At 43.3% G+C, this 13,871-nt stretch overlaps 1 protein-coding gene across 1 annotated transcript in view; it reads right to left on the reverse strand.

The window, feature by feature from the left end:
* The window catches only part of TPPP (tubulin polymerization promoting protein), a 54,740-nt gene that overhangs the window by 24,300 nt on the left and 16,569 nt on the right, over positions 1–13,871 (reverse strand). Inside the window, exon 2 of the mRNA XM_083408028.1 lies at positions 10,878–11,192. Within this exon, the coding sequence (XP_083264154.1) occupies positions 10,878–11,188 (311 nt within the window). The 5' untranslated portion in view covers positions 11,189–11,192. The remainder of the gene's footprint in view (positions 1–10,877; positions 11,193–13,871) is intronic.

Raw genomic sequence — 13,871 nt, forward strand, 5'->3', positions numbered from 1 at the left:
GAGAGACCCACACATTTTGTAAATAAGAAGTTTATAACAAAAGGCAGCACATGTCCCAGAACAAAGTCTCACAAGGAACTTGAGCCTCTAAAACAGCTTCACTGAAACTTCCTGTCCCTCAGGGAAGTAGAGAATTTGAAACATTTTTTTACAAACCAAATGGTTTCTCTAGAGAAAAACAATATTCAACTACAACACTGAAAGTTGCGTAAGTTTTTGTTGGTTTTTTTGTTATAAAGAAACCACCATTAATAATATGAACAAGCCTTCAAATATTACCAGTGCATTGTAGTGCGAAAATCACCTTGCCCATAAAAAGTTAGGCAATGGTGTTGTTATTCAGATCCTCAAGCTTTTGTTTCCAGGCAAATGCTGTGATGGAAACAGGGAAGTTAAACTAACTCAGGTGTCCTGGCTAAATTCAGTTTCTGCCATTGTTGTATTCAGCCTCTTCATTTTCCCACTGAGGAAAAGTTCAGCCATGCTTCCTTCACTTCCTATATTAATCTCCTGTTTAGCAACCTAAAAATGTAAACAGATGCTATAATTCACCTCGGCACTGGTCGCTATGGTGATTTTTCTACAGTTGTTCTGCAGGGGAGTGTTTTGCAGGAAACATGATTATAATTAAAGAGCTCCTTAAAAAAATAAAAAACCATGTCCTTGTGAGCTTCACCTCACCCAACCCCACATGGTTATTCTTTGGGAAGTCCAAACAGAGACAAAAACAAAGAGAGCTTCCAGCATTCACTGGTGTCCACAGCTGGAGGTCAGGGAAGTAGGATACTGTATTTGAAAATGAGTGAAGACCCCCCACACCCTGGTCACCAGTGGGTCTTGAAGTGGTGCTCTAGGGGGGGGGGGGTTCATCTGTGGACCTCCAAGTGTCATTGGATTGCCAGCAACCCTGGTCAGTCTGGCCAGTGGTGGACCCCAGGCACAATTACTGCTATGCAAACCAGCACCCAGCAGAAAGAAGAGAGCAACAGGGGAATTATTGTCTGATCTATGTGCTACTTCTGCATATCTTACATATGAGGACCCAGGTTTCACAAAATTGACCAACAAGTAGAAATGGCAAAAACTGGACAATATTTTACTATTCTACTTTCTCAGAATAGGCCTTACTGTGTAAAACTAAGTTTCTGTGCTACGTACATGGTTTTAGAAGTTAAAATCTCGTTCCCACATCACTACAACTTTCAAATGGGATAAGTAAAATACCAAGAGATGAAAAAGGGGGAAGAGGTGCAGGCTTGCATTTCCTACCCCTTCCGGAGTTAAAAACAAAATAAAATCCTAGATATCAACCACATCATTGAAGTCAACGTGAAAACTCAAAAGAGGACTGGTTTCATGTAACATCAATTTCGGCTCCTTTAGCAATACAAGTCTCCCTTTAGCTATATATAGTACATAAATTTCACACCAATTATCGTCTCTGTCAAAGCATGCAAAGACTGTTTTTTGATGGCAGTCCATTCTGTAACAAGACGCAATTAATAAGTTGCACTGTACTCTTTTGGCCCAGATCCCTTGCTACCTCTTTTAATCATGTCCCAAGCAGCTCCAAGTGCTCAGTTCATCTGTTGCTTGGTTAGCATTTAACAAGCCAATGTTTCCATTCTTGTGCCGTAACTCTACTCTCAGGATTTCTGTTTGCCTGGCATGTAGCTGTTGCAGCCTAGCATCGTGATTAATGGATACCCTCTCTGCAGTTGAAAGCGGCCTTCAGGTCAACCTGTATCCACAACACAGCATCACATTTGCTGAGCAAATGTTACACGAGTAGAAGCAATTTTGATGTGCTGGTTTGAACAACTCATGCTCCCTTATCCCCCACTGAAATATGCTGGAAAATAAGAAGCACATCACAATCCAATTCACCTCACTTTACCACACAATAATGACAGCAAGTGCAAATACATAAAACTGGCCATCAATGATACAAAAAACCCAGTATAATGTGCACCCCTCACGATATTCTGAGCAAATTTCTTTGGAAGCCTCACAAATTAGTCCCCCAAAGTTGGTAACATACAAGGTGTTGTTGTTTTTTTAACTAGCCAGCTTGTCCACACATACATCTTCGTCATCTGCAAACCAAAAGCAAAAGATTAAAAAGTCCCACCCCAATTATACTTGTCACAGTAGAGTGACTACGAGCACATAGCTCTGTCATGACTCTTATTTTCAGGGTTGTGGGTTTGAACCCCACGTTGGACAAAAGATTCCTGTGTTGGACTAGAATGACCCTTGTGATCCTTTCCAATGCACCCAACTATGGATTTTAAACTCTAAAAAATACAAGACGACAGGGAAACTGATTTGAGCTTCCATGGTCAGTATTACAACACAGGCTCTGTCCAAGAACTAATGCTGTGAGCCAACCAATGGATCTCCCAAAATGAGTTCAGTTCTTCAGAATCATCCACAAAATAGTTTGGGGAAAAAATTACCAAAAAAGTGAGGGAAGCCTACCCATTCCAGGGCACAGCCAGCTTTTTAGCAAAGGATTCAGTACACTGGCTGAAGGTTGGCTGGATTCTTGTTATTAATTCTCCTATAAAGTTTGTATTTATACCCTTCTTTATGTTGCATTTATTTTGCTGGACCACAGCATCAGAACCTGCTGTCATCACATGCGGAAGTCCAGGCAGTTTGCTTTCCAGCAACAAAATTTGGGGCTGACTGCAGCCTTGGTTGCTAATGACCCTCTCCTGGAACTGGCAAAAATGCCAGTGGGGGATATTTTTCCTTGGCGTCCCCATGCTCAGGCGCTCCAAATGTGTTTGAAAACTAGCATTGGACTAGTTCTCTATGTACTTGGTTTCAGCAGGGAAAACCAATCGCAAATTGACCAGCCTGCTTTCTGCTTTCAGGCATTCAGATCATTCAGGCCTGATTTATATGCACATGAAACAGCTTTGGATAGCATGAACAGCTGCATCGCAGACATTCCCGGATTCAGGTCAACATACATCAGTATCCCAGACACAGCCCAGGAAAGAATATAGACCCTATAAAAGACAGTCCACTTAGTATCTGGCACTAAAGGCAAACTCTCTCAAGAGACGTGCTGCGTTCTTCTCATCTATCTATTTACTGCACAGCCCAAGGTTAGAACACAAAAGCAATTCTCATGCTGTGCAGGTGCCAACTATAGCAAGGCAGTATGTGATCACCCAGGATCTCCAGGATTAAAACTAGGGCTACAGGCTTTAAATTGATCAGCTGGGAGGTGGGCCAGGGTCATTGGGTATTTTAGCACCATTTTAATACAGAAATTAAAAAAAATAAATATTATAAATAGCCATTCCTTAACATGAGAACTTTCCTGATGGATCAAATCAAAGACAGAGATACTTGAGAATTCTGTTTCCAAGAGCCGCTGACCAGATACTCTTGGAAGGTTGACAAGCAGGATGGAAAGGAGATTAGTAGATTCTGGGGACAAACTAGAGAGCGACCACCCAGAGATATGGTGCCTCTGAAGCTGGAGGTTCCATTTACCTATCATGGCAAATCGCTTTTGAGAGACTTCGCACCCCTTGATTTGTCTAACAGCTTTTGAAAGATCTCACCGCACTGTGTAGTGGTCAAGTTTTATTGCCAATTTGCAAGCTTGAGACTGTTCATTTGCCATTTACGGGTGTGAGTGCCTGTGGAATTGTAGCAACTGAATAGCAATTTGCAATTTTAGCGACTGTACGATAACTTTTGCGGGCTTGCAAGATTAAAGGCTTAAATTGGCTCAGAGATACAATTCTACCAACCGCAGCAATTTTCAGCCTGTAACCCAATTTTAAGGGAGCAGCTTATACTCGGGTATTGCCTTTTTTTCTCTCCCCCCCTCCCTTGAATTTTAAAGGTGTGACTTATTTGTGGGTGCGGCTTATATTCAGGCCAGTACAGTACTTCTGTTTTCTGGCCCAAGACAGTTTGGTACTGAGGCAAACCACAAAATGGTGCCAGGGAAGAAGAGGGGAGTTAAGAGCTATATAAGGACAAGGTGGGAAATAAAGACGAACATCAGGAACGGGGGTGGGAGTGCGCCACAACTGTCGCTGCCACCATGACAGAAGCTGAGGCCAGATCTGCTACCCTGAGGTTCCTGCCACCTGAGGTGGTTGACTCACCTTGCTTCACAAGTGGGCCGGCCCTGCCAAAAAGGTATAACTATGGTAAGATCCAATTTTCTCAGGAAGAACCACATCTGGCGCAAAAACCGCAGCTATTGAAATGCCCTTCAGGCCGTTTGGGCTTCTAAAAGTACCCCCAATCTCAGACCAGATCTTTCAGGGATATGATCATTAGGTTTGTATACCACCCTTCATCTGAAGATCACATAAAGATACAAAATGAGAACATAAAAAGAAGACCAAAACAAAAAACAAACCTATAGCCCCAACACATTAAAAAGGTATAGTCCAACTTCATCCAAAGTATTTCTCATGCTTCCTTAAAAATGGATTTCTACTAAGATTTTGATTATCTGTTTAATGATCAATTGATTTGAAAGCCAGATGACTGATCACCGAAAACATTGTTAGCACATCTTTTCGAGAGCCGACAGTGTGTGTCATTTAGCCACAAGAAGGGCTCACCCTATTAAATAAAGCATTTACAGAGTTTCCAGAGATCATAAGGAAGCATTCAATCAGCACAGCTTTCCTCCAACAACTAATTTCATAAAGGACTTGTTTTAAAGGCATGGAAAATGTGAAATGATCACCCCTTTGAAGTCTTAAGCAACAACATACAAGGAGGGCAGAAGAGGCTTCCTTGCCTAAAATCCACCTACCCAGATGTCAGAGACAACGGCTACATCTGGCTTACTTGATTTGCTGTGGCTACTTGCATGATGCAGGCATGCTTGCCTCAGGTGAGAGACCCGCCTGACCTGTGCAGTGGGAACCAGGCTACAACTTGTGTTGTTGACAACATGGGTGGAAATTTTCACAAGTCGAGACACAACGTGCCATAGGAGCACTCCATGGAAAACCAACAACTACTTCTCTCTCTCCCCCCAAACCCCAGTATTTATTCTTTTGATGAGTTCTTTCCCCCAATTATCTAATTGGGGGCGTGAAGAGACCTAAGTGTATTTATAGTGTCTCTTTATATTAACATTAATGTTACTAGCAATCTGGTACAGAAACCCACATTTAAAATGTAACACTTGGTAACATCAGAGAAAAACACATATACAAACAAATGTTTCTATGGAGACATCTTTCTAAATAAATGCTCACAAGAGATCCAGGGCATGATGTCATTCAGGCCTCCTGTGGCCATAGCAACATGCCAGTATGCGCAGCAATATTTGGATTTTTTTCTGTCAAGGAATGGCATCAAATGAGCAACTTTATGGCCATATTTTTCAGTGGCATCCACCATGACTATGGCTTTGAAAATAAAAAAAAGTATTTATACAGGAGGCTATTTGATTACTACAACCAGCCAGGCAACATGACTTATGGCATATCTGCAGTATCAAATTCCCGCAAACAGTTGCTGACCCCGATAAAAAGGAAAATTTATATGCCCAAAGCAATATGTCATAGGCTCCTCATATCTATTCTTAGAAGATTTTGGCTCCTCCCTCCCCTATCAGGATATAAAATACAGACATGGTCAGTTTCAGTGTATTATCAGGAGTGCACAGCTGAGTCAAGGAAAGCCGAGGATTGTATCCTATGCAAGTCCTACTTAGAGTAAACCCATTGAAATTTATAGCCATGATTAATTCACCTCCATTAATTTCAATGGGTTTACTCTGAGTAAAGGTTGGTTAGATACAATCCAGCAACCTGCATGAAGTTTTCCACACATTTGTATTTGTACATATTTTGTTTTGCAATATTTGTATCACATTTTGCTAGTTATGGGATGGAAAGAACCATGTAAAACCCTGAAGCCAGTGCCCTCCAGATGTGCAGAGTCATCTCCTTGCTTCTGAGAGCAGCAAATATTGGTCAAATGTTCATCATTGCAACCTTAGGGACTAGAAACTTATAATATTTTTAAGGAAAGCTGAGTTTCTTAGGATGCCTAGTTCTCTGTCTAGTACCAAATTCATTGTTTGCACAATCAAAATAACAACAAGTCTGCAATCATAAGCACACTTATCAGGGAACAAGGAGGACTTACTGTCATGGAAGATTTAGAGGACACACCAGTGAGGAAGCTAAACAAGAACTTTATTGTCTCTCTTAAACAAGAACAGTAACAGGAAACTCCTAGCCCCACCCTGACACATTTATTGATACTGTCCACACACTTGTTTCTGAGTAACAGGATTGCACTGGGTATAAAGGGTTAGAATACCTTTCGGTGGCCCTCTCTTCTCCTGCACAGGTGTTCTCATTCAGCATCACAAATCACCTGTAATCTGCTGTGTATCACCTTGTCAACCTCTTCTCCTTGCTATTCTTTGACAACTATTTTTTAAAAAACCAGTCAGATTCTGCCTATTTCTCCTTCCACAGAGTAAAACCAGAAAGCCCAAAGTGAGGTTTTATTGACTGTGTTGCTTTAAGAGAAGGGAAATGATGGAAGCATATACTGTGTTATCTTACAATGGATGGATGAAGTTGGTTAATGGGGCACTAATGGTGTAATATCAAAATATGTGACCTCAATCTGTTGATCGCTACAGACGTCTATTTTAACACTTTTTTGAGACTGCTTAATCCAGGCTGCTGACATCTGTTAAACGGAGGATGGCAACATAATCCAACTATTTACTACTCACTGGATGACAAGAGGAAGGGCAGGAGTAAAGCAAAAAATAACCTTTTCGGCAAATCGTATGCACCAGCTGTTACTGGGCTGCGCCATTTTACACTGTAGGTATATCTGAATATTTCTTCATATAGAAAAGGGCTCTGCAGATAGAAAACTAGCATGTCAGGATAGAGACTAGGCCAGAACCCACCCACCCCCTCTTGACAGGCTAGTTTTCCATGTGCAGTGCTTTCTTTCATGGGAGGGGCATTTAAGCATGTGATTAGCTCACCATAAGGAGTAACTACAATAGGAGAAGGAGACTCACGCAAATTCATAGTTTCAACATGTAGTTAATACAGTGGTGCCTCGCAAGACGAAAAGAATCCGTTCCGGGAGTCTTTTCGTCTTGCGGTTTTTTCATCTTGCGAAGCAAGCCCATTGACGGAGTAGCGCTATTAGCGCTATTGACATTTTAAGGGCTAAAAACGGCTTTTTAAGGGGTGGGGGATTAGCGGTTTTGCTGCTAAAATGCTTTTAGCAGCTTAGCGATTCAGAATAAGGGGTTTTGGAGCAAAAAAATAATTCACTTTTTTTCATCGTTTTTCGTCTTGCGAAGCAAGCCCATAGGGAAATTCGTCTTGCGAAGCGCCTCTGCAGACGGAAAACCCTTTCGTCTTGCGGGTTTTCCATCTTGCGAGGCATTCGTCTTGCGGGGCACCACTGTATATATTCTTTGTTCTTGTTTCAAAATGGTGTGAAATTACAGGAAAATGCATTATTCAGGAGATATGGTATGGTGTCCTGGCCTGTGTTTAGTTCCAGCTTCTGTACCACCTTGGAGCTGGATGGCTGATAGTGGCAGACTGAACTCAAGTCCCAGATTTGCCTCTTCACTGCACTAACGCATTGAGCCTATGCAACTGAAGCCACCCTTTCCATGCTGCAGGCGCCTAACTGGAAACAACCACCGTCCACATATAATGGTAAGGTGGGAAAGATCTTGATGGCCATCTAGTGATTCTAGCCCAGCCCCCTGCTTTAGTAGAGGACAGCCGCAGGTGAAACATTCCTCTGTACTCCTCCTGTACGTCTCCCACACAAGGATGTGATTAGTTTTGAAACCGTGAAACAAAAACCCTGTCCAGTAGGTTAATACTCTTCCATAGTGCTGAATCAGCGAAAGAGAGAAAAAGAGTGTCTTCCTTTTAAACAGTTTTTGAGCTTATGGCACAGATAGGATTCATGCTTTGGACTTGATAGGTTGCTGAAATGCACTGTAACTATTTGCAAACTTAGTTAACTACAAGCCAAACTATGGAAGGACTGAAGTCCAGGCAGAATAGTTCTGCATAATACTGCAGTGTTGGTTTGTGTCACTAGCAGTTAGTAAAAACACCTGCCTTTTAAGTAATTAGGTAAGCCAATAGATATATAAAGGATTCCAAACAACTGCATATAATTTATATAAGCAGCAAGCATTTATCTTAATAAACCTCTCATTGCAATCCTGATCTCCATCCTATTATCATCTTCAACAGGCTAAGGGGAAAAACATAAGGGAATACAGAGCCTGGAACAGCTTCCATGACAAGGTGTGAGAAGTGAAACAGTGTTTTTCCTTGCAGCAAGGAGTTCCCCAATTCAGCTTTCCACGAGTGAAATACAGGCATTAGCTCTGAGAGGGAATATGACTCAGCTTTCCATTTTCAGAAGCATATGGTGTTGCAAGACCACACTCGTTCATACTGAGCATGTGTGAGAATTTTCTTATTGCCTGCATAGAGTAACATTTTAAGTACCTTTTAAATAAAAACTAAAGGTAAAGGTAAAGGTACCCCTGCCCGTACGGGCCAGTCTTGACAGACTCTAGGGTTGTGCGCCCATCTCACTTAAGAGGCCAGGGGCCAGCGCTGTCTGGAGACACTTCCGGGTCACGTGGCCAGCGTGACATCGCTGCTCTGGCGAGCCAGAGCCGCACACGGAAACGCCGTTTACCTTCCCGCTAGTAAGCGGTCCCTATTTATCTACTTGCACCCGGGAGTGCTTTCGAACTGCTAGGTTGGCAGGCGCTGGGACCGAACAGCGGGAGCGCACCCCGCCGCGGGGATTCGAACCGCCGACCTTTTGATCGGCAAGCCCTAGGCGCTGAGGCTTTTACCCACAGCGCCACCCGCGTCCCCAAATAAAAACTACAAATATGTTATACTGCTACTAGGTAACAGCACGTACCAAATGTTCCCCTTTGACCTTACAAAACATTTCCCCAAAAGACCCAGTAAAAACAGACATTTTCTCCTAAGTCCACCTCAGCAAACTCTATGGGCAGAAATGGACATCACCCGTCAAAATGCCAGAATCACTCATCAAACATTCAGCTCATTCAGAATAAGTCATTTCCTACCCACGTTTGGCAAGGACCATTCTCAACCCACCTCTCTTACACCCCAATTTCTTATTATAATGGCAAAATGGGATCCAAGCAACTCATTCCCAGCACAGAGCTATGGGCAGCACAGTCCATTTTGTTATCTCATTCTCCTTTATAGGAAGTTGCTTTACACCTGGTCAGAACCCTGGTCAGTGCTGGAACTTGGCACGAGTACCTCCCTTGTTCTCTTAGAATGGCAATGGCGCCCACCTGAGAGGTGCCAGAACTGAGTTCCAGCTGGGGGGGGGGGGAGCCCTGCCACTGGTCCATCTTCTCTGGCTGGCAGCAGCAGCCTCTTCAGAGGTTCTTTCACCTGGGAAGATGCCAGGGACTGAACCCAATACCAGCTGCCTGCCCAGCAGCTGCTCTGCTGCTAAGCTACAGTCCCCCAACTCACTCCCACCGAGGCCCCGTCCAAAATCAGGCCTGCTGAGCTTCAGCTTAGCTTAGCTTCAGCTAGGTTGCTCCATCAAGCACCTTCAGACTGTAGCCAGGCCTTGTGTTCAAGTAGCACATTCAGAAGAAGGGGTGGGCGGTGGTTGGGCTCCCCTTGCCCTTCCTTCTGCAGGGCATCAGGTAGCCAGGCTCTCACTATCTCTCCTTTTCTTTTAAAGAAAGGTAACAATATTCAGCAAAAGCCGGACCCCAAAACAGTTCAGAAGTGTACATACCAGGCACCATACATCTAATCTGCAAAACAGTTTTTCTCACACAAATAGCCAGTGCACAGTAATCGTCCCAGAATAAAAATAGTATTAGGGAGATTTTCAGAAGTGAAGCTAATAATGGCCAGTATACAAGGTTAGTCATATTTAGTCTCGTTGAAATGAATATTTTAAAAAAAGTTCTAAGTCAAATTCAAGATATTACTATAAGTATATAAAGCCTTTAAGTTGACTTGAAGGGCTGCCTTCGAGTCCTGTATGCACCCGCTCAACTGCTTCTATCTGCAGAACTGACATTTTTACAACTGCCACATAATGTTTGTTCCTCACTTGCAAGGAACTGATGTTTTAGTGTAGCAGCACCTACACTTCGGAGAATTATTTTTGGCACCTCTTAAAAGCATTTTTAAAGACAAGTCTATCCAGACAAATAATTTTAACTTTGTGCATTTGTTTTAAAACTACTGATTTTATTTATATTTTAATAAATGTTATGCCAACTTGGTGTCAATGCCTGATTTCATTGGTATTTTAATCAATAATTTAATATGTTTCTATGCTTTGATGTTATTAATTAAAGCAGTACATACATTTTGTCAATTAAAATATACTTAATTTTCTTAAGGCCATTACTTTCAATGTGTCGACTCTTGAGTATGACTGTTGGCTATCACTCAATGTATTTTCGCCTGGAATGTGTAACCTGTGAATGCTAATTAGTATAGGAAAAGAAACTCAGGTGTGCAATCTAAACTTGTAAAGCAGGGCGGAGCTAACCTGCTGCTCTCCAGATACTGCTGGACTACAAGTTCCACCACCTGTGCTCACTGCCCATGCTAGCTGGGGCTGGAGAGAGCTGAAGTCCAACAATATCTGAGGATAGAATGGTGTTCCCCCCGTTTTACAGAACTTAAAAACAATGTTTATGATGTAATTGGGGTATATGTAACCAACATATTCCACCTATTATTACTCACAAACAGACTCAGCAGTACAAATATCGGGGGGGGGGAGATGTAAGATAAGGCTGAAGAAGCAGAGGGAGAAATTACTTGATCTTGCTGAAGACGATGTCAACATCGGTGAGAGTCACGTTCTTGCTATCAATCACGTGGCAATCCTTACACAACTTGGACCAGTTTTTCCCATGCATCTCTTTCCCCGTGGCTCTCGTATCCCCGTGGATAGCAAATTTCCTGAAAGCCTCTTCAAGAGCACTTAGCTCTGGCCCACTGGCCCCGTCGTGGGAGCTGTTTGAGTCGCAGGATAACCTTTTGGCTGCTTTTTCTTTTGCGGAATCGGCAGGAGACCTTGGAGGCGTTTTGTTCACATGCTTGGTGAGTTTACTTGTGTTGTCAGCCATTGCGCTAAAGAGAAGATGGAGAAGAGGAAGTTGATTCTTTGTAGGCCACTGCTTGCATTAAAACAAAAACCAGACCACATCTAAACAGAATTGCCCTGCTTTCGGCCTTTTCAGAAAATAAACCAATATGCAATTTTGTGTTCTGTTTCTCTTAAACTGCTCCCACAACTGAAAAGTATTAATTCCAAAACAGATGTTCAACGTCAGGTGAGGGATGGCTTGTTGGCATGAGTGAATGAGGCCCAGTCTACACATGCTGCAGTCTGAGGTAGTAGAGTGGCCTGCACCACTTCAGGATGCCAGTACAGAAGGACATTATTGCATACTTCCCTGTGTAAAAACTCTCAGGCAGAAGAAAACCAGCATATCAAGCGTAAAATGTCCTAAGCTAGGCTGCTCCCTACTCGGCTAGTCTTCTACTTCCAGAGCTGCCGCCACCCCCTCAATGCTCTCTTAGCCCTTTTTTATTAACAGCAGCACAAATGGAGATAGCCAGATGCTGGCAAACTGGGACTGGTCTTTGTGGCAGACCTTGGAGTCTAAAATTTCAGAGGCACCCTGTGCAGCTCCCAAATCTGGTGTCCCTGTTCCGCCTCCCATTGGGGCAATGGTGGTGGAACCTCCTCCGGCGCTTCAGAAGCACCATGCCCAGTACAACCGCACCTGTCACACTCCCCAAGAGTCGCTTCCGCTGGTCTCAGCATGGGCTCTTGGTATGCTGGAGTGTGGTCCATGGCATTGGCTGAGAAGCTGGCATGACAAGTTGGCGCAGCCAGAGGCAAACGTAATCCATTTTCTTTCTACAGCACATGGCAAATACTTATTGAATACGGTAATTATTTGGACTGTGGCAGGAAACCATGCACTATCCATGAAAAAATATGGTGTGACCTTTTAGAATAATCAAATGAAACTTTATTAACCAGCATGACACAAATCTGTAAAAAGACCAGGTCAAGTTGTTCATTGTATATTGTTGGAACAGCTGTTTTCTCAAATGTACTTAATGTAATCTGAAAAATAACAACATAAAAAAGGCATGCATGACCTGGCTAAAATCTTCATTCCTACTTTATTTGGCCAGATATGAAGACTAGGCCTCAGCCTTCAGAGACCTAACACCATGGACAGAACTCTCATATCTTTTATCTGCCTTTCAGTTTCTGTTTTTCATTCAAGTGCCAACCAGGAAGCGTTGAGAGCTCAAGCAAGGAGAGATCAAGCAAAGTATGTATGTGTGAGTGTCAAGCCTAAGATGGCATTTAGGGTGAATTTCATTAGCAGTTTTGGAAAAACGATTAATATTTTTAAAATTTTCAGTAGTTCCTTTCAAGGGAATTGTTATTCTGCTTCTGTAAGCCCAAGCAAACAGTCTTAATTAGGTGCCTGCACCAGGTAAAGGCAGTGTGAGCAGCAGTATATGGGGGGAAAGTGCAGGATAGGGGCCCGTGCAAAGGCCCATGAGGCAGATGAACAGAAGGGAGGGGGAAGCCCTGTTCCGTCTCCCTGTTTTCTCCATGGGGTCTCATCCTGTAATCTCCAAATACAAGGGGGAAAGCCATGGATGACACAGCAGCCTTTCCCAGACAAGCAGGGAACAGCAACAGCAGCAGAAGGAGGAGGAGGAGGAGGCGGCAGTGAGAGCCACCCATACAGTTGACAGTGGCACTGAATTACTCTGGGGAGGCAGTCATGCCAGCTGTCCAAACCACAAAATCTGTTCACAAGAAATGTATTTTTTTATATATAAAAAAAGGATTTTTGGGGGGATCAAATTATTCATACCAGTATCTGAGCAACAGTAAGATTACCATAGGCATGTTATTCTTTTTTTAGATAGCCTGGGAAATACCGTATTTTTTGCCCTATAGGACGCACCTAGTTTTTTGGGGGGAGGAAATAAAGGGGGAAAAAATTATTCCCCCCCCCCAGCCGCGGATATCTGCCCGAAGCGCGGGACGCTCTGTTTCAGCGCGCCCCGTGCTCCAGGCAGCAGGCTGCTATCTGCAGCCTAGGGAGCCCTGCAGGAACTCCCGCGGGCTCCCCAGGCTTGCTGATAGCTTCCTGAAGCCTGGAGAGTGAGAGGGGTTGGTGCACACTGACCCCTCTCGCTCTCCAGGCTTCAGCGAAAGCCTGCATCGCCCCATAGGATGCACACACATTTCCCCTTCATTTTTGGAGGGGGAAAAGTGCGTCCCATAGGGCGAAAAATACGGTAAATCCACAGGCATTACTAGCCCATTAAAAATTCTTCACTGCTCAAGAAACCATAGGGGAGATGAAGGCAACATTCAGCAATCTGGCCACTGTCTCAAACTGGTTATGTTACAAGCAGAAGTTCTCAAGCAAGCTCTATTCTACAAATTCTATTCAGGAACCTAAGAAGGCTGTAGAACAGTCAAGAATATGTGCACTTTGCCCTCACTTACTTCATTTTTCTGAAAATACAGGTCAAGATCCTGGCAATGGCCTGTCATGTTCCTAACATGGCACTGGAACAGTCTGCCAGTTTCTCCCTAAGCATTTTCCAGCCCACGCTTTCATAAAGCATCACTAGTTTTGACAATGCCAGCACTGAAGGAGTGGGGTGGGAAAGTGTGTGATGTACAGCATGTACTTTGATCTTTTTGAACAACAAAAAGTTTAAGTGGTCCACCAACATCCCCAGCAAATTTCAAAAACT

The sequence above is a fragment of the Podarcis tiliguerta genome (assembly GCF_965153285.1).
Source record: "Podarcis tiliguerta genome assembly, chromosome: 13".
NCBI classification, from domain to species: Eukaryota; Metazoa; Chordata; class Lepidosauria; order Squamata; family Lacertidae; genus Podarcis; species Podarcis tiliguerta.